This window comes from Vigna unguiculata, chromosome 4, assembly GCF_004118075.2.
Source record: "Vigna unguiculata cultivar IT97K-499-35 chromosome 4, ASM411807v1, whole genome shotgun sequence".
NCBI lineage: Eukaryota > Viridiplantae > Streptophyta > Magnoliopsida > Fabales > Fabaceae > Vigna > Vigna unguiculata.
The window spans coordinates 34,080,351-34,099,808 of NC_040282.1; the positions used below are offsets into that span (position 1 = coordinate 34,080,351).

At 33.0% G+C, this 19,458-nt stretch overlaps 1 protein-coding gene across 1 annotated transcript; it reads right to left on the bottom strand.

Annotated features, from left to right (window-relative positions):
• Window positions 1–8,052: 8,052 nt before the first annotated feature.
• LOC114181495 (PH, RCC1 and FYVE domains-containing protein 1-like) lies at window positions 8,053–17,917 on the bottom strand. Its single transcript, XM_028067965.1, has 9 exons — window positions 17,417–17,917; window positions 14,651–14,737; window positions 13,257–13,346; window positions 13,040–13,126; window positions 12,821–12,940; window positions 10,078–12,171; window positions 9,723–9,869; window positions 8,806–9,335; window positions 8,053–8,565 (listed from the first exon to the last, which is right to left on the bottom strand). The coding sequence occupies exons 1-9, from the start codon at window positions 17,462–17,464 to the stop codon at window positions 8,412–8,414; spliced, it is 3,357 nt and encodes a 1,118-aa protein (XP_027923766.1). The 5' UTR covers window positions 17,465–17,917; the 3' UTR covers window positions 8,053–8,411.
• Between the last annotated feature and the right edge of the window lie 1,541 nt (window positions 17,918–19,458).

A 19,458-nucleotide genomic window follows, 5' to 3' on the forward strand; every position in this document is an offset into this window, starting at 1 on the left:
GTTTTCAGCTCCGTAGCTTGCTCCAGTGCCCTATTACTTTAGTGGGTTACCATTCCTTGTGCTAGCGTCTAAAAAGGTAGGGGAAGCTATATTTTAACAGTTTAAAGTTAATTTTGTATGCTTTTGGTTTGTTCCATGTTTAGATGCTTGAATAATATGTTTAATCGGATGAAACTGGTTTGTATGCATTATTGGATGTTGGCTTGGGCTGTTTCTCTGCTGCATGTACGTTAACAGCGGCGAGAATTGTCATTCTCGCCAAGAGAGCTCGTCTCGCCTAGGCGAGAGTACCAGAAGCTCGCCCTGTTTCTACTTGAGCATCTCGCTCAGGCGAAGAGTTCTTGTTTTGAGTGACGCATTGTCTCGCTCAAGCGAGAATGGCTCGCCCAAGCGAGCACTCAAGGAAACCAGTTGTGCTCTTTGCTTGCGTCCTCGTCTAGGCGAGGAACTTTGGTTTTGGGCGAGTGGTGGTCTCGCTCAGACGAGCTAGTCTCACCCAAGCGAGAGCTCGCAAAGGGCCACTGTTGCAAGACTCACTCAGGCGACAACGCCTAGCTTAAGCGAGACAGTTGCTGTAGCTTAAGCGAAGGCGTTTAGCCCAAGCAAGAATGGGGCAGGATTGATTTGGTTTTCTTGAATTTATCCATGGCTTGGCCGTATGTCTTGAAAATGCATGGTTGTTTGATCTATATGCTCTGGGATGGGTACGTTTGGTATGAGTTATGGCATGGAATTGTTGAATAAGGGTTTGGTGCAATGAGAATTGGATGTATGAGATGAAAGTGCTGGTAATGGTATATGAAACATGAAATTGGTGTGAGAGAGGCGTAATTCCATGAGTCTCGTGGAGAGATCTCATGGTGGTGTGTAGTGTATATATTAAGATAAGGATTCAAGTAAGGATCGCATCCCGAAACTCTAAAGGGTCAGTGAGTCTCATGCAGAGCAAACTGACCCAAGTGGTGAGAGTAGCGGGAGGCCCTAGTCTCTGGCAGGATAATGACCTTAGACGCTTAAAGGCTAACCTTGTGTGTGGTAGGGTAAAACCCATTGGCAATGGCTCTGCAGATAAATAAAGGCCACCACAAGTGCAAGCGTCCAGTGAATCCGATCTTAGTATATGTATCCGGATAATTGAGTCATAGTGTCTTGCTTGGTTGTCCTAACATGAATTGGTGCCTACTTTGATGCATGCTTGAGAACTGGTTTAAGTATTTTTTTGCTATAATATGTTAAATTCATCTTTCACTAGCTTACCCTTTCATTTTCGTGTATGTTCTTGTTTTGTTTTCTCTTTTGCAATGATCACCTTGTTGGTGGGAGCAGATGGAGGAAATGTTCAAGGTAGACATGGTTGTGGCAGCAGTGCAATTTAGATGGCCTGTTGTGTGTGGCTCTTAGGAGTAGTTTTAAGGCTCTAATGCCTTTGTAATCCCATGTTGTATGAACAACTTCTTTTGCAAAACAGTTAACTTTTAGATTCATGTTTAGCTTATAGCATTATGGTTTGTATGCCCTAGTAATTTCCAGTACCCTTCTTGGATGACTGTAATAGTGAATCTTTATGCACCTTGTTCCTCTGATTGCTCTTTTATTACTATAATCATGCGATGTTTAATTTAGTAGATTTAATCTATTTAAATGGGATGTCACAAGGCACCTTGGTACAGGTGTATCAATCTGGTACCCGCTTTTAAAAAAGTGTTAATTGCATCACAACTTTAGAAAAAATGCTTCAATTAAGTCCCTTTCAGACGGAGTTGACTAACGTCGTTAATGATGTGCCACGTGTCAGTTTGTGGTTATTTATTTATTTATTTATTTTGAAAAAAAAAGCCACGTGTCAGGTCCCTGTGTGTGACATATGGCATTGTCAATACCACGTGGCATTGCAATGCCACATGTTAGTGTCACTATCATATGTCATTGTGTTGATTTCAATTTAGTCCCAATATATGTCTTTTTGTTTCAATTTAGTACCTACTTATGTATCTGATTCAATTTTGACCTAATTTTTTTTAATAATTAAAATATTTTTGTAATACATTTTTTATAAGATTAAAACTAATTAAGTATAAATATTTTTACAAAAATTAAGTATTTGATATTTATATTAAAATTTAGTGGAAAAGTTATTTTATTAAGTCATTTTTAATAAAAAAAAAATTAGTATAACATTCATACAAATATAAATTTTGGTTTAAAATTTGTAAAAGACAATATTTTTCTATTTTGGAAAAAAAATAATAATAAACAAAACATGAGTACTTAATAAAAAATTAATTAATAAAGTAATATGTTAAAAAGTCATTTTTAATAAAAAATATTAATAAAACATTTATACAAATAATAAATTTGGTTTGAAATTGAGAGAAATAATATAAATATTAGTACTTAATATTGTAAAAATATTTATACTTAATTTGTTTTAATCTTATAAAAAATGGATTACAAAAATATTTTAATTATTTAAAAAATTGGGACATAATTGAATGAGATACACATACTAAATTGAAACAAAAAGACATATATGGGGACTAAATCGAGATAAATACAATGACATCTGATGGTGACATTGACATGTGGCACTGACAATGCCCCATGTCACAGGGACCTGACACGTGACATTTTTATTTTTTTTTAAATATTTAAAAAAATTGAAAAAATTTTTAAAAAATTTTTAAAAAAATTAAAAAAAAAAACACATACTGACACGTGGCACGTTGTTAACGACGTTAATCAACTCTTTTTGTAAGGGACCTAATTGAAACACTTTTTCAAAAGTTGGGATGCAATTGACATTCTTTTAAAAGCGGGTACCAGCTTGACACAACTGTACTACAGTGGTATCATCCGAGTAATTAAACCTAAATATTATTTATTAAAGCATAAAAAAATAATCACCATTTAAAATTAGAGAAAACATAAATATAATTTTTTTAAAATTAAAAAAAAAATCAAATTTATTTTAGAATTAGAGGAGATTTAGCATCTGTTAACTCAATTTCTCATAATAAGTTATAAAGAGAAATATAAGATCCTTTTTCCATCAAATCAAATTTATTATCCATTTAAAAATATATATACAATCTAACTCTACCCAGTCACATTTTAGATCTTTCCACATTAAATAATTTTTCATTTGTTATCGTTGCATTGATTGTCCCAATAATTTCTAAATTCATGTATACACTATAGTTCCCGTTTCAAATAAAAGACAAGATGACGTGTTCCAAAGTAGCCACTGTTGATTCTAGAATTTTTTTTTTTCAAACACTAACAATGTTATTATGATATTGATTATTGAGTTAAATAATGAAGCTTTTATTGGGATGTGTTTTGTCTAAATTATTTTTAAATGGTTCTATCAAACAAAATTCTTTTAATTTTCAGAACAAAGACTTTAGTTTCTATTTATTTATTTATTGGAGAGATATATTTGTACTAACTTTGTAGTAAAGAGTTGAAAGGAAAAAAAAAAATTGAAGAAGTTAATTGGTTCCTGAAAATGATACAACTTTGTTGGGTGGTTAAGCTGTCTAATGTCATGTCTTGATTTCAAACCCATCTTTGAAGCCATGTGACCATTTGAGACCATTGCTGAGGGTCATTTTCAAAGACAAAACCCTAAGTCAATGGTTGTTAATTAATATTAAAACATTTGGTGATTTAAGGGAGCAAAATTTCAAGTTTCACGTGGGTTTGGTTAAACACACTATAACTCATTCATCAGTTTCCACTGTTATTTGAACCTTTCATTGAAATTTAGGGGCCATGCAACTGTTTAATTGGGTGGACATGTACCATTAATTGCTGTGCCCAACAAGAGTTATGTGTCTATTATAAAATAGGACATCTTAATTTACAATGTTTTTTTACTTGATATGACTCCTTTTATTTATTGTTTTTAGAGACATGTGACTCATTTCATGGAGTTATTATATTAAGTGTTGCTTAAATATAATTAATTGCTTATTATTGAATTTATGAATTATTATATATGGGAAGTTTGTCGATTTTTGTTTAAGGTTTTTAGTTGATTGATATTGCAAAGATTTTTACATTAAAGTTATATATGCGACAACTTTTTTTAATACAATTATCTAAAACAACAAAAGTACTTTCCTGCTTAGGTAACTTAAGCCAGGTTGGAAACGCCATATTCAATTTTTTTTTTCTGATTTGAGTACATTTTGATGAAGTCATACCTACGTAGGTATATGTAGTTAGTTACATATCACATCGATACAAATTTTGGATGTTGGTATATGAAAACAACTTATTGACATGGATGACAATTGAAAAAAAAAAGAGAGAAGATAAATGTTAATTATTGCTTGTTTTTTAATAAGTATTAATAATATATTTTCTTTAATAGATTAAAACAATTGTTTTCTAGTAAAAACTACCAAATTATGAGTGGTGTTCATATATAAAGAGTAAGATTTATATAATTTTGTGATGTCTAATATATTTGCTAATTAAAAGAGAATTGCTAAAAGGAGTATATTGTTAAAATTTCTCTTCACAAAATAATCAATGCATTTTATATGCCGTCGTGTTGTAGGATAACTTAAATAAAAGAAGTAACTCTCAATATAGAAAAATTAGAAAAAGGGTGAAATTTTAGATAAAGTTATACTTTTGCCACCATTTTCAGTTAAGTAATGACACATACATTTTCCCAAATATTACATAACTTTCATTAAAAACATATTGTTCTATTCTTGAAAAAAAAATTAATGTTAAAGCATCTAATGTAAATAATACCTAGGAAATTTCAAGTTTTATTCTTTAAAGAAAATGTTTAATTTTTGTATATAAATTTGTATGATAATAAAAGTTCTTTGAATGAGATAAAGCATTAATATTTTATTAATTAAATTAAAAAAATTTAAATAGAAAAATTTAACTACTTATACTTCCTTTATAAAAATTACCATCACTTTATTATAATTTTTCTATTTTCTCTTTAAGTTTTTGAGTGATCTATTCATCTTTTTCAATATTTGAACTCATAATAGTGAAGTTTGTAGAGAGAAAATCATAACCTACCAATCATAATTTTGTTTAGAAGTAATTTTTTTGTCCTTTTTTTTCTTGGATTGGTTGCGTGTGAATGATTCCATATATAGGGGTGTGTGTTTGTATGTATAGTTTGTTGAACAAGATAAAATCTATCCATCTAAAGTCTTAGCATACTTTAATTTGATGATTAGGATTTTATGTAGGTAGATTTGAGGTTTCTATGTTAAAATAAGAAATTTTAAGTGAAGGAAGCTAGTCATAGTTTGATAGCACTTAGGGTAGAAGGCTTGGACTATATGGATGTAATTTGGTCATGACTATGTTTTTTTTTTTTTTGTGTGTGTAAGAATTAGATTGATGTGAATTTTCTAAATTGATCTATTTTAAGATGTAAAAATACATGATGACAAGAATTACAAGATTTTGATGGTGATTTGTAACTATGGAAGTTATGGGAACTTGTGTGTTTCTCACTAGAAACTAATGTGGTGGGTGAAAATGTTTTAGTTTGGTAGAAATAGTTACAAGTTTTAGAATGTCAATTAGAACTTAGAAATGCAAAAATGTTTAGTATACGTTTCTTGCATAATATGTATTTGTAGATTTGGATGTTAAATGCAATAAGTTTGAACCAATTTAATCCTTATAAAGTTAAAAATTATAGGACTTTTTATTTTATTTTTAAAGTTAAAACATATTTCTGGTTGGATCAATTCCTATACATGATTAGAAGTCTCTAGTTTTTGCATTTTTCTTTAAAGCGCTTATTTTGATTGCTAAAGCTAAAATGCAGTGTAGAAAAGGAGCTTAATCTGAAGTGATTTTCCTCTACTGAAAATTCTCCACTTGAGAGAGGTTTAATATTAATTAGTTTTAGCTCAAGTAAGGACAATTTTACTTGAGTGAAATAATTTTCACTCAAATTAAAAATCTTAAAAAAAAACAAGGAGGCTTTGAAAAGGTGTTTATTTAAATAAATAAATGTAGTTAGTAAATATATATATATATATATATATATATATATATATATATATATATATATATAATGTTATAAAATATAAAATTATATGTTTTATTGATTTGTTGATTTGTCAGATGAATTTTGTTGTATAGAAAATGTAAATGTGTATGATGAAGTGTGAAGTGTAAGTTTATGTTATTTGAAATTGATGGTGAAATTATGTTATATGTGATGAATGTGTTGAATTTAGTGATATATGTAAATGGATTATCCTAACTTTACTTTTTACAAGATCCATGGAGAAAAATATTATGTAGTGAGAGTAGGAAGAATGGATAATGTTCTTTACTTGTAGTTAAGTGCAAAAAGGAAGATAGTATAACAAAAGTAAAATCTTTAGTGTTTAAATCCAAAGCATAAAAAGACAAAAATATGATGTGTTGTTTGGAATGTGATGAATAGATACTTGAGTTGATTACCTATTGGTTAATATGTGTTTATAGTAAATGTTATTATAAGTGAATGAAATATATATGAATTTTATTTTATAACTTGTTACTATTTTTGTTATGAAAATTTAAATTGGTAGCTTATCTTTTTTGTGGTTGTGTTGTAATCGAATTATGATGATCAATGTTCTTACATAAGAATTGATGTTGTCACATGAGAAAATTCTATTGATACATGAGAGGAGAGGATGTACTTAATGTTTTGTTTTTATTTATTTTGTAACGTATGTACATTTCTACGAAGAGAGAATTGAATTGTTTGAACAACAAAAATACAAAATTTTCTTTTTCAATAAAAACTATCATTTTTCTCCTCAAACATAGAGGACAATGTGTTGTAAGAATCAAGAAGCTCTTGGCCAAAGATACAAAAATTTTCTTTTTAACTAAGAATCTTCGTTGTTCCTCTCCTTGAGCCTGAGAACCAGTTTAAGGTAATAAGAAAATCTTGATCTAATATATGAAATTTTCCTTTTTAATAGAGTCTTCATTGTTCCTCTCTTTGAATATAGGGCTAGTGTACAATAAAGATGAAAAAAAAAATCTCAATGATATAAAATTTTCTTTAAGACTCTTGATGTCATTCTCAGTCTTAGAAAGCAACTATACAACAAAGTACCAAAGACATGTCAGACATCTAGAATACTCTAATTAATCACATAAAAAACATTATAATTATAATCATTAATAAGGAATCAAGACAAATGGATCTATATTAACCTAAGTTCATCTAGGTAAAGGCTCATTCAATATGAACAAGACAAATTTATCATCCATCTAGATTCCTTGCTGACTTGACTGTGAAGTCTCTATACAAGCACCTACTATTTTTCTGACATGGAGAAAAAAGATCTCAACAGAAGAATTCAGAAAAGAGAAAAAGAAAATTATCATAGAGGTCTATTCAGTCTTCTAATTTGATAATGTTTATATAATGCTTTCTTCATAACTGGGGTCACTTTTAGTCTTTCTTACTCATCCCCTTTGTATGTCATTCTATAATTTACAATTATCTACTAATAGAGATCTAGTCTACCGGAAGAAGTTAATAATCAATAACTATTAACAAATCAAGATCACTGGAAGATATACTCCCATTTACTGTCCTTTTCAAACAAAATTGTCTAAATAAATTATAAAACTTCTACCACAACTACTGGAAATCTATTTGATGAAATACAACACATTAATTCGTGTACCAAAATATAGTTCACTCAGCTAAACAGATCAACAGATCATCAATGAAAGGTTAAAAAAGAAAATCGAAAACCGTCTTTGAAGTTCATATTGTTCTACTTTGAGTTTCATTGTTCAAACATCCATGTTTATCTGCGAAATATTGATTAATCATAATGTATCGTAAAATCAGCTGTCCATCCCTGATCTATCATTTAAGTAAAATCATCACACTTGCAACGATTTGTAAGATCAAAATTGGACCTTATGTCTGCATTTACACATGAATTTGATGATGATAAAGGGGGTTTTCCTAATCAGGAGCCATTTATATTTTTTAAGGGTGGGAATGATCAGCCAACTATTCAACACACCATGTAGAAAAAAATTGAATGAATGAAATTGCAAGTGTCACCATGTACAAAGGTGTGATGGAACAAATGAGATCAAGAAAATGGAAGAATAAATGGGTAAGGGTAGTTCCTTGGTCAAAATGATCAGAACTGGTGATTTTATATACACTACACTACAACATGTAAAGGGCATCTTCCCAGATTAAATGGAAGACAATTAGTTTAAAGAGGAAATGAGGCAAGGGGTAAAAGAAGACTGAGAAAAGAATTATGGATAGACATAAGAACCACCAACAAACAAGGATTCCTCAAATGCATTCTTCCTTCCCTACAGTGTTGTTCAGTGTGACAAAATGTTAATGGAGGGCTTCCCTCTCCCTACTCCTAAGTTTGGGAAACAGGTGAACCAGCCCCTTCCGAACTTCGTGCCGCCTGGCCGGTAGATTTGTCGGCACTGCGAACATTGTATCTTTCATATACCTTGTCCCGGTTCTCCGACCACCAGGTTTCTGCTTGGTGCTCTCCAAATCTCCTTCGGCTGCAGTTACATTTATCATCAAACAGAGTATACATATAACAAAGGTTACAAGAAAAAACATCTCAGTTTTAAGCAATAACAATCATGTATGAGACTAAGGTAGACTAAGTCGTGTAAAGATGAAAAAACATAGCTAAAGTTCAAATTTTTAAATTCCACATGCCCACCAACAGTTGAACAGACAAACATGCAAGTAAACCAGATACGGATAACCTGGTCAAGTGGAAGATTTTTGCTTACCTGAAGCGAACTCGCTTCAGATCTCTCGTTCCATCACGCAATGCCACAAGTGTTATGTAGACACCAGGTTCATACTGTTCAATCCATTCTGCCTCAATTTGATTAGTATTAGCAGCAGGTACAGCATTCCTTGATTTCAGACCACTCTCGTCATTGTGAAAATTCCCAGAATCCCTACCATCATCAACTGTGCTACCACTGCCTGCCTGAATTACACCACTACCATTTGGCAATTTAACATCTGGATAATTATTGGTCCCATTAGAGATCACAGGGCTCCGGATTTGCTGGTGTAGACTAGTTCCATTAGTTCCTGGAGAATTCCGCGCAGTTCTATTCAGTAGAGAGGATTCAAGTCCCATGGAAGCCAAACTAGAGCCACTGATTGACTCTGCTCCGGAGTGCTGCTGCTCCCCATTTGAATCTGGATAGTGGATGCCATTTGGCTCAAGACCATTTGGTAGGTAAGCTGGTCTTATGTTCTCAGTAGCATAAACTCCAGGAGGAAGCTTCTCAGCTAGATCTTTGAGCTAAAAGAATGTTGATGGCCAATCAGTATAAACGTAAAAAATAATACAGCAGCATAAGATGTAAGATAATTTATTCTGAAAAAATAAATGCATCGAGACTCAAACCAGTGTGTATATGTCCAAACAGATAAAATAATGTAATTTTTAATATATAGTTAAAACCAAAAGCAAAAAATAAAAACTTGAAACGAAAGCTACTTCTTAAATATTATTGCTACAGTTAAGAAATTTTATAAACATAAACTTCAACTTGATAGATGGTAATCATTGATTTTCATTTTATCAATGCAGGAAAGTTGACATCAGGTTACAAATAATATCGCAACACATGAAAATAAACCAGATCAAAGACATCGCTCCAAGAGAAGTAAATTAACAAAAGAATACCTGTGCTGTGAGTGACTTTATAACTTCTTTTGCAGCTTTACATTTTGCAGATTCCTCAGCAGCCAGTGACATAGCTTCTTCAGTCTTTTTTGCTGACCTTTGAAGCTCTAATTCTTGCAGTTCACATCTCTGTCTCAGGCCCTCAACCTAATGATCTCTATAATTAGAATTTTCTTGATACCACATGAAGTGAAAGAAACAGCATATATTTATATAAACGTGACAATAACTTTCTGGCAATTTAAGCAAAGTGACTGTGTTTTGTTAGGCTCAAATTGGTTGGATAACTGTACCCTGTCAAAGAAGGAAAACTCTACTACTTCATTTACATCAGAGAAGGAAAACAAGAATGCACCTGAGTATGTAACTTCTGAACTTCTTGATTTAAAAGTTCATTTGTCTTCTTCAAACTATCAGAAATACTTTTCGAGAAGGAAAGCCCTGAAGTTGTTGGAATTGGAGTAGCCGAGCGAGGGGGGCTAGGTCTTCTAGAGAAAGGTGACACAGATCTGGAACTTACTCCTGATGGTGCAACAACCGGTCTTGGAACTGTTCGTCTCAGATCAAGAGCAGTGGACATGACAACATCTTTCAGCTGTAGCAGAGAAGGTGGTTGTGAGGTGCGTACCAGTGAGAATGTATCATTTTTCTTTCCTTGTTTGGCTGCCTTGTTATCTAGTTGTTTTATCAAATCAACATTAGAAGGAATTATTGCCTTGGATAACCTTAGGTCAGATTTGTCTAGCCTATCCTTGTTTTCACCTGACAAACGAGGCAAGGCATTCCTTCTATTACTATTGCTAGCTTCAGCAACCTTGTTCAACTTTGCATAACAAGAATCACACACACGATATGGCTTGCCGGGATTAGGAGCCAATGCTGCTCTTAATGCTTTCCTTGAACTGCAAGAATGGCAGTGGACAAGTCCACAGTTATAACAATTATGCCTCTTTCTAGTAAAGCCAAATGCCTGTCTACAAGTAGAGCACTGAGACTGCTCGGCACCAGATACCCACTTATGAAGACATATGGCAGCGGAGTAGTTTGAACCACAAGCTATATATTTCACATGTCTATCCTTCAATGCTTCAATCAAAGCTGGTGTTTTTCGATCTTCAATATCTCCATGACCCAATCTCCCATTTGCACCTTTCCCCCAAGTATAAACTTCATTTTTGGATGTTAATACAGCTACATGATATGCACCACATGCAATTTCTTCAACACATTCACCAGCAATCTTGTCTCCAACCAAGCATGGAAGCTTGCCATCAGACTGGGGATTCCCAAGTTGACCATAAACAGTACTTCCCATCGTAAAAACACGTCCAGATGTTGTCAGGCCTGCTGTCAAACTGTGCCCACAAGCAATTTTATGAAAATTGTAATCAATAAGCGCAGGCACACAAGTTGGTTTAAGGCGTGCCTCCTTGTCCCCATGTCCGAGGCGATTTTTGTCTCCATCACCCCAAGTAAACAATTTACCTGATGAAACACTTGTACTGGAGTGTGTTGCCATAACCTCCACAACAGCTGCAGTATGCCACACTCCACATGCTACAGATATTGTCCTCAATCCAGACAAGGAGTCCACTTCTTTAGGATATGAAACATTTTCCCTATTTCCATGGCCCAGGACACCAAATGTTCCATCACCAAATGTAAACAGCTGCCCTGTTGAAGTTATCAAGGCTGTGTGCCATGGACCACAAGCAACATATGCAATTTGAAGTCCCTCTAATGAATTGGCAATTCTCTTTGGTATCCAATGGCTGACATCACTTCCATGACCAAGAAGCCCTGCATTATGAGTACCATCACCCCATGTGTAAAGTTCCCCAGCCATTGTAACAGCACATGAATGGAACTCTCCACAGGCAACAAAATCAATAGTTGTAGAAGTCAATGCTTCAACTAGACGAGGTTGAACCAAATTCTTCCCAACACCATGGCCAAGGCGTCCTCCTGATTCTTCGCCCCATGTAAAAACTTCACCTTGCCGAGTGACTAGAGAAGCATGTCTAACACCACATGCTATATGATGCACATCTAAAACTACATTTGCTTCCAGTGGTCTAGGGAGAAGTACATCTGTCCTTGGGCTGAAATAATTGACATTTTTATCAGCACCAATTTTAACATGATCACAGATAACCTCGCCCCATATGTATACATCCCCCAGAGCATCATAGTCATCTGGTGCAGATCCATGACTCGAAGTACTAGGGGCACTTGAAACACTGACACGAAAAGCATCTGAACCAGATCCTTTCACTTGCATGTTTGTTGGGTCTGGTGGTGCATGTGACCTTTCAGAGATTGTATTGTCGGGTTGAAAAGACTTTGGTGAAGTATTTGGAAGACTCACAGAAATGTCAGGAGAACTGATGCCTCGTGAAGTGCTAGCAGAACTTTCACTTGGACTTTTTGATTTTAAGTCTCTGTTATCCTGATATTATTTGGGCCGGAGAATAATAAGCAATTTATCCATTATTTCATCAGAAGCTATGGAAGCATAATAATGACAACAGCAGAGGGACAGGAATAAGGAAAACTTTTGTACAATCAGTTCATCTTTTCGCAAAAACACACATCACACAAAAGGTAGAGTAGACTAATCAACACAATCAGTTACCCCAAATAACAATAGAAGAACAAGAGTGAATTGCTATCTCTTTCAAATAAATAAATACAAACAACAGTATATAGCCCTTAAGAGAAAATAAGAAATAATCACTCTTGTAATGGAGCAAATAAGTTATATGCATTTTGATTAGTTGAAAATACAAACCTATAGTAACATTATGAAATGATTTTGTTTTGTTCTGTTCTTCTTGGTTCCACAATGTTTAGTAAAACAAAAATGTACCATTTCTAAGCCTCATGTCTATAACAGTGTTCCACTTTTAAAATGCACCATACATAGAACAACACCCCATATGTCGTCCCATTCCATTCTATCACATTTCCCAAATGATGCCCAAGGAATATGATGCAAAACACAATTATTAACCGACAACTAAATCTACGGATATAGTACAAACATAACATGCCCAAAATTCGTTTTAACTACAAAAACCACATGCTAGCATATTTACATCAAGAATGAGACCACCGTCACTCCATCCATCAATTTTAGACCGGCCACCTTGACCAGAAGATATCAGTCCTTTGAGGCCAGCAATCCACACTTCTGCCTCGGCTTTATCTTTACAAATCTGAAAAGCAATAACACAAATTAGTATAATAATAAAAAGTAAAGAAAATGAAACCAAACAATTATTTAGTGATGCATCAAATAACTAATTTGCACTAACCAAATCAAGCGACCGCTTTCCGTTACCATAAATGAGTGAAAAGGACAAATAGTCCTTCTCAGGGCGCAAGTAACGTTGGAAAACAGCCTGCCAGATGATTGAGGAAAAGGAAATACAGAACAAATAAGAGAAGTTTGTGAAAAAATTTAAATCAATTTGCTAGCAACAAAGATAGCCATGGTATTGTATGAAATTATAAATAAGGGAGAAAACTCACAGTTCTTTGTCCAGGAATAATTCTAGAGACAGAAGATAACTTCAAATTTCTTTCTCCGCTACTTGTAATCCAGATTAAAGATGATTCGTCCTACAGTTTACAGATATTTAATGTGTATACACAGAAATAATTTGACAATATAAAAAGTCAATTCATGGCTACTACTGTATATGAATGCTCAACTTTATAGTCTTCAATCACCGAACAACAGAAAAGATGCAATTTTATTAGAATTTATGATTTTTTTTATACAACCATGAAGGCACACACCAAATAAGAAATATGTTTGTCCAGCAACCGCTGCTTGTTAGCAGTAGCACTAATTACTACAGTAAGGAAATTCATCCTCGATAGTAAATAAAATCTATGAAAAATCTGGATACTAATGACACAAATTGACCTGAAATGTAACACTAGAATGCAGCAAACCCTTATAATTCACAGTGCAACTCAGGAAACCACCGATTTCAGCCAGAGGAAAATTTCTGTGGCAATATGTAGAAGTAAAATACATCAAGGTGTACTCATCTATTTCCTATGCATTAACAAGTTACCGATTAAAGATATAAAAGGTTTAGAAGCGGGCTATACAATATTGTCAACAACACGTGAAAGTTAGTATTACAACTTATGGGGCACTCCCAACAGTGAAATGGAATCACAGAGCACACTCTGGTATGTTAAAATTCAATACCATGTAGAACACAAGACCTCAGCAAATGTAGGGCTAGGGGTAGCAATTTGTGTTGGCTCTCCCTTGCCCCCCTCTAACCCATGCAAGACCGGTCAACCCAGCCTGTTATTTGGGTTTTGTGTGTCAACCCGCCCTATTTTTAATCGGGTTGGTAGGTTGACCTGCAAAAACCCAATACCATTGATGGAGGTCGGTGGGTCAACCCTTTTCTTTAAATGCAATGAAAGTAAAATAGATATATTTCATGCAAATTAAATAGTAAATTCAAATTAAAACTAAAATTCTTAACCTAAAAAGATAATACATACTCAAATAAAATAGGAATGTATGAATTAATAGAATTAATTAAAATAAATAAGTTAGGTGGGTTAATTCACCCCAACCTATTTTTAGATGGGCTTAAACGGGATAGGTTACGGGAGGTTGGTGGGTTCCAAATGGCAACCTGGTCCACCAATATAACAAGTTGGGATAGGCCAGACCCATTTTGATACTCCTATGCAAGGCGAGTAAACTAGGAAAATACAAATTAACAGTCTTTTTCACACTATATTGCTTGTGTTGTTTTAGTATCAAAATCATGTAATAGCAGCTATATCTCATGATCACATAACCAATTAAGAATTGTCCAACTAGGCAGTTAGAAAGACGTGAAGTAGAGAATCTACAACACTTCAGAAAAGTCTTTAATTTAACTTACACTGGAAAGTCTAAATGGACAAAACTTGGGCTTTCCTTTGCGACCATATTTAAGAAGTTGGGCACCCTTTTTCAAAGCAATCAATGCCTGCAGAATTAAGAGTAAAGACATAAACACCAATAAGGATCAAACAGACTAAGCAGTATACATAATCAAATGAAATTGAACATAAGCAACATGTTAAAAGAGGATTTTAGCCCTGTGAAAAGGGGTAGAGGGAAGGGAACATAAGCAATATTGTTAAGAATTTATTTTTTCATTGAACCCAATGGAGTTGGGTAGTAGCTACTTCATCAAGTGGGATAGGATTTACTCGTTGTTAGTGAAGTATGATTTGAGGAGCAAACTTGATTTTGATTAGAAGAAACCAAATTAGGCAATAAACTTTAGCCTTTTAAAATGATCTTTTGCGAATGTTCAAGAAATAGATTTGTTTTTTTTTGCAGAGCAAATTACTCTTCTTTTGCATGAGAGATGTTTAAGTTACACTCCCCTTCTCTCTTCTCTTATTTTAAAGTATACACTATGCTCCCTTAAAAGTTGAATATGAGTAACATTTTGGCCCTTCTCAATATAGATAAAGTGTGGAAAATAATTATGAATGTGCTTTTCAATGACGCTTTGTCATCTTTTATAGCTTTTATGTTACCAATACGAAATTTGGAGCATCCTATTATTGATTTTAGTATTTTAAAGGATAGAACAAAGATTCAAATACATTTATTCATATATTGTTGGCTTTAAATTTTCATCTAGATATTTATTTCAAATTCTAAATCCACAAAATTGATAACAGATTTTCAAAATTAACTATTAATCATGTCGAGAATCATTGTGACGGAGGAACTCTCTAAAAAATCGTTTGCACTAAAATGAATTGAAAATGTAACATACTTATCCTTCAAGGGTGGGAAGCATATAGTCTATATTAAGAGGAGGGTAGAATATAATACAAGCATACCAAGGTAAGGGAATGTAGTTCACAAATTCTTTTTTATAATAGAAGCGTCCTTTAACTGTCTAGCCATAAGGAAGAATCAACTCAAGTGTCTAAGCTCATGAAAGATATACTTTTAAATCGACACACAATGCTCAATATCCAACACGTCATAAAAGTATCAGTATTGGAAGCATGTCCCAACATGGTTATAAAACTAGCAAGTTATAACTCAGTTTCAACTGAGTTTACTTTTCCACGTGGAGAAAATGAGTTGAATTCCATTGTTGGTTAGTAGACTTAGGTGGAATTAGGTAGACTTGGGTCATACATGAATGAGTTTTAGAGATACTGGTTCAATTACTTTTGCCAAAACCATAATGCAACACTTTTAGCTGCAAATGCTAGAGCCAACTTTTGCAAAAGGATTCTTATATGCTTTACCTTCAAGTTTAGAAACAAAATCAACCTGCCACAGTCACTGATTCATTGTCCTCACCGTTGGGGTTTGCTTTAGTAGTACAATATTCTAAACATTGGATACGAATATGGCATTAAATTCAGTTTTAATTCTTTTATTGGCCTTTTAAATATTATTTATTTATTAAGAAAGCTCTTGTGAATTTAGAAGTCAGGTTTACTATAGAAAAGCTTCACCAGTTTACATAATCTCTCAAGTTTAGAAACCTCAACACCCCAAGCTGGAGGAGTGTCCATGTTTCAGACTGAGAAATATAGCATGTGGATATTGAGGAATAGCGAATAACAACAATTTACCCCGTCTTATACTATAAGGGCTGTAAAATTCCACAAGAAAACCAATACATGACAAAATTGATTCAATTTCTATGAGTAGCCTATCTCGCTTCCTTCTTAATATTTTAACCTGAACTACAACTTAGAGATGTAGTACTGTGTTCAAACAACTAAAAATACAGCGGTTGCTGCTTCAATCTCACTAGATAAATATAAATTTAATCAGCTTCCATTTAGAGCTAAATCAGAAAATGTTTAGTCAATGAGTGCATTCAACCCTTGAAGGTTCTAAAAATACATAGCATTCTCGCAAGCTTCAACTTCCTATTCCTATCAATACCTTAAAACTAAAACATGCTCCTCAAAGACATTTTCTCACATATAACTAAGGCAAGTTACCCTCCATTGATAGACAAACATGCATGCCAGTATCTCAACATTTTCCATACTCCCCATTCCATGAAGCATTCATCCATTTAATAAAAAGAAAAAATCTAAAAGGGTCGGAAATAACACTTCTCATCCGCAAAAATGAAACTTTCAAAAAACAGCTCACAATTTTATCTAACTGGTCACCCCAAAACAAAGAAAAGAAACGCAAACGCACACAACCATAATTCATAACCTCAAGCGTCTGCAAAGGAGGTGCAGTTTCTTAATTCGAATTTGGTGGACTCTACAATGTCATGTAAGATTTACGAACATCCACAAGTTTTATAATTTCATCCAATGGTGTACCTCTTAAGAACTTAAAATAAGTTTCAGAGTGGTTTCAAATGTCATAAAAACTTTTTAAGAATAGTTGCTTAAGAACAGACACATCAGTTACTCCAATGTTGGAACTGCATAAACTATTATAGAACCGCTTAAGTATCAACTCTACAATATCAACTATGCTCGTAAGACACCACAAAGAAATTTAAAAGGAAAAAGAAAAAAAAAACATTAAGCCCTTACCAACATTAGAACAAAAACTGAAACAAACAATCAAAATTAGAGAAAAAGATTTGTAACTTTCACACCAAACTCACAAGCTTCCCATATGTATAGAGAGGGAAAAAGAAAGAACCTACTTGTTCAATGTCACGGTTGGCATTCCCGTAGTTAGCAAGATCTGCCATTCCATGTGAGAGATTCACCGACGCGCCACCACCCTCTCCGATCACTCGAAAGAGCTCCGGTCATCATAGAAAACTCCAACCTCTTCTTCGCTTCAAAACCATTCACCCTTCACATCAAACCAAAATCTCTCTCTCTCTAGAAAAAACTCCAAACCCACTTTTTATTCTCGCTCTAGAACCTTCCTGGATCCTCTCTTCTTCACAGAACTCAAAATCCCCGAAACTCCACTCCCGGTACCAAGTCAAAGACCAAACCTAGCTGCTTGAACCGGGAAAACAAAACTGGCCTTTCGAGCCGGTTTAATAGATTTCTTAAAGGGATCCCGGTGGTTCGCCGCGAAGCAGTTTCCAAAGGGTAATTCCGGCGACCAAAGTTGGCTCCGGCGGGGAGACAGAGGAGAGAGAGAAAAAAGAAATAACAGTGAAAGGTGAAGAAAGAGAGAATCGGAGGATGTAAAAGTACACCTAGTCAAAGATTAAGAAAGACGGAAAATTATTATTAAAATAATAAAATAAATAATTCACAATAGTTTTTTATTTCAATTTTCTTTTATGAATCTGCTGCAGCCTGTTCAAAATTTTCAACATAAAGCAAAACATTTTAACATGTTAATTTCCTTTTAATACTTTTTGTGTCAGTTTATTTTTTTATTTTTTAAGTATTCACTCTACAATTTTTAAAAGTAAAGAAAACAATAATTGCCTAGAAGGTAAATATGTCAAATATATATACTTCTATAAAGTTGTGTGTTTGTATGTAGGTTTAAAATATGCATTATAAATTTTAATACAATCATACCTATTTATATTTATGAAAACGAATATTTAAGATTTTGACATGCAAACATAAAAAATTATTCCTTGTGGCAAGTACTGGGTCTTTTTTTATCTATTTTTCTTTTTGGTGAAATCATGCTTACTTTTGTGATGGGGACTTTTTAGATAAAATAATAATTTTATTTATTTTTTATGCAAAAATAAAAAAGAAATTACATGAAAAATTGTAGCTGGAAAAAAATTCCGATGACATTTTCTAAAACACAATCTTGACTTTTAAAAAAATTATTATTAAAAAGTGACCTAATTTTGAATGGGTTTTCATGTTTTGGAAGGAGACACGTAGGAATGATGAAGATGCTTTCGTAATCTGAAGGGACAGAGCAGGTAACTTTGTGTTGATGTTTGGCTAAGGTTGTAATAAATGAGAAAATGACAAAATAAAACTTCCCACTTTTATTATTTTGTTTTGGGAAAATATAAATTTCGATATATGAACTTATTATGATAAAAAATTTCTTACTAAATTCACATTTAAAACTATTTACTAAAATAATATACATTCAAAATAATTTATCAAAACACATAAATCTGATAACTAAGATAAAAATTAAAAATTTTCTCCTTTCCAACATTTCCAATTTTCTTTTCATTTTTCTCCACCCTTTCTTCTTAACCTTGTTTTCCAATCATTTGAGTGTTGTGAATATGTCTTATAAGATTTTGTGTGTTGCTTATATAAATATATATTTTTATTTTGGTCATAATAATATAAGTAATATAAAATAGTTGGTAGGAATAATAGTTGTTAAAATGAAAATGTGTTAGTACTAAGGAAGGTGAGTTGATAGGAGTAGTGGAAGACCTCGAAGAAGAACATTCCACGAAGAATATAACAACAGAAAATTTGATGTCGAACATGAAAGACAGCTGAATAAATTGAAAAAGAAGAAAAAGAAAAATCTCATAAGTTAAATTGTGAATAAGTTAACATAAAAAATAGAAAAGGAATTTTAAAAAATATATATCTTTTACAACTAATTTAAATAATTTCGACTTATATATAAAGCTATCGTTTACATTAAATGTATCAATATGATATATAGTGTATGATTTTAATATTTGTCCAATATTGAAATGGTAAACTCATTTAAAATTATATGAATAGTTAAATGATACACATTGAATATAAGTATGATCAGGTGTATAATTTTCAA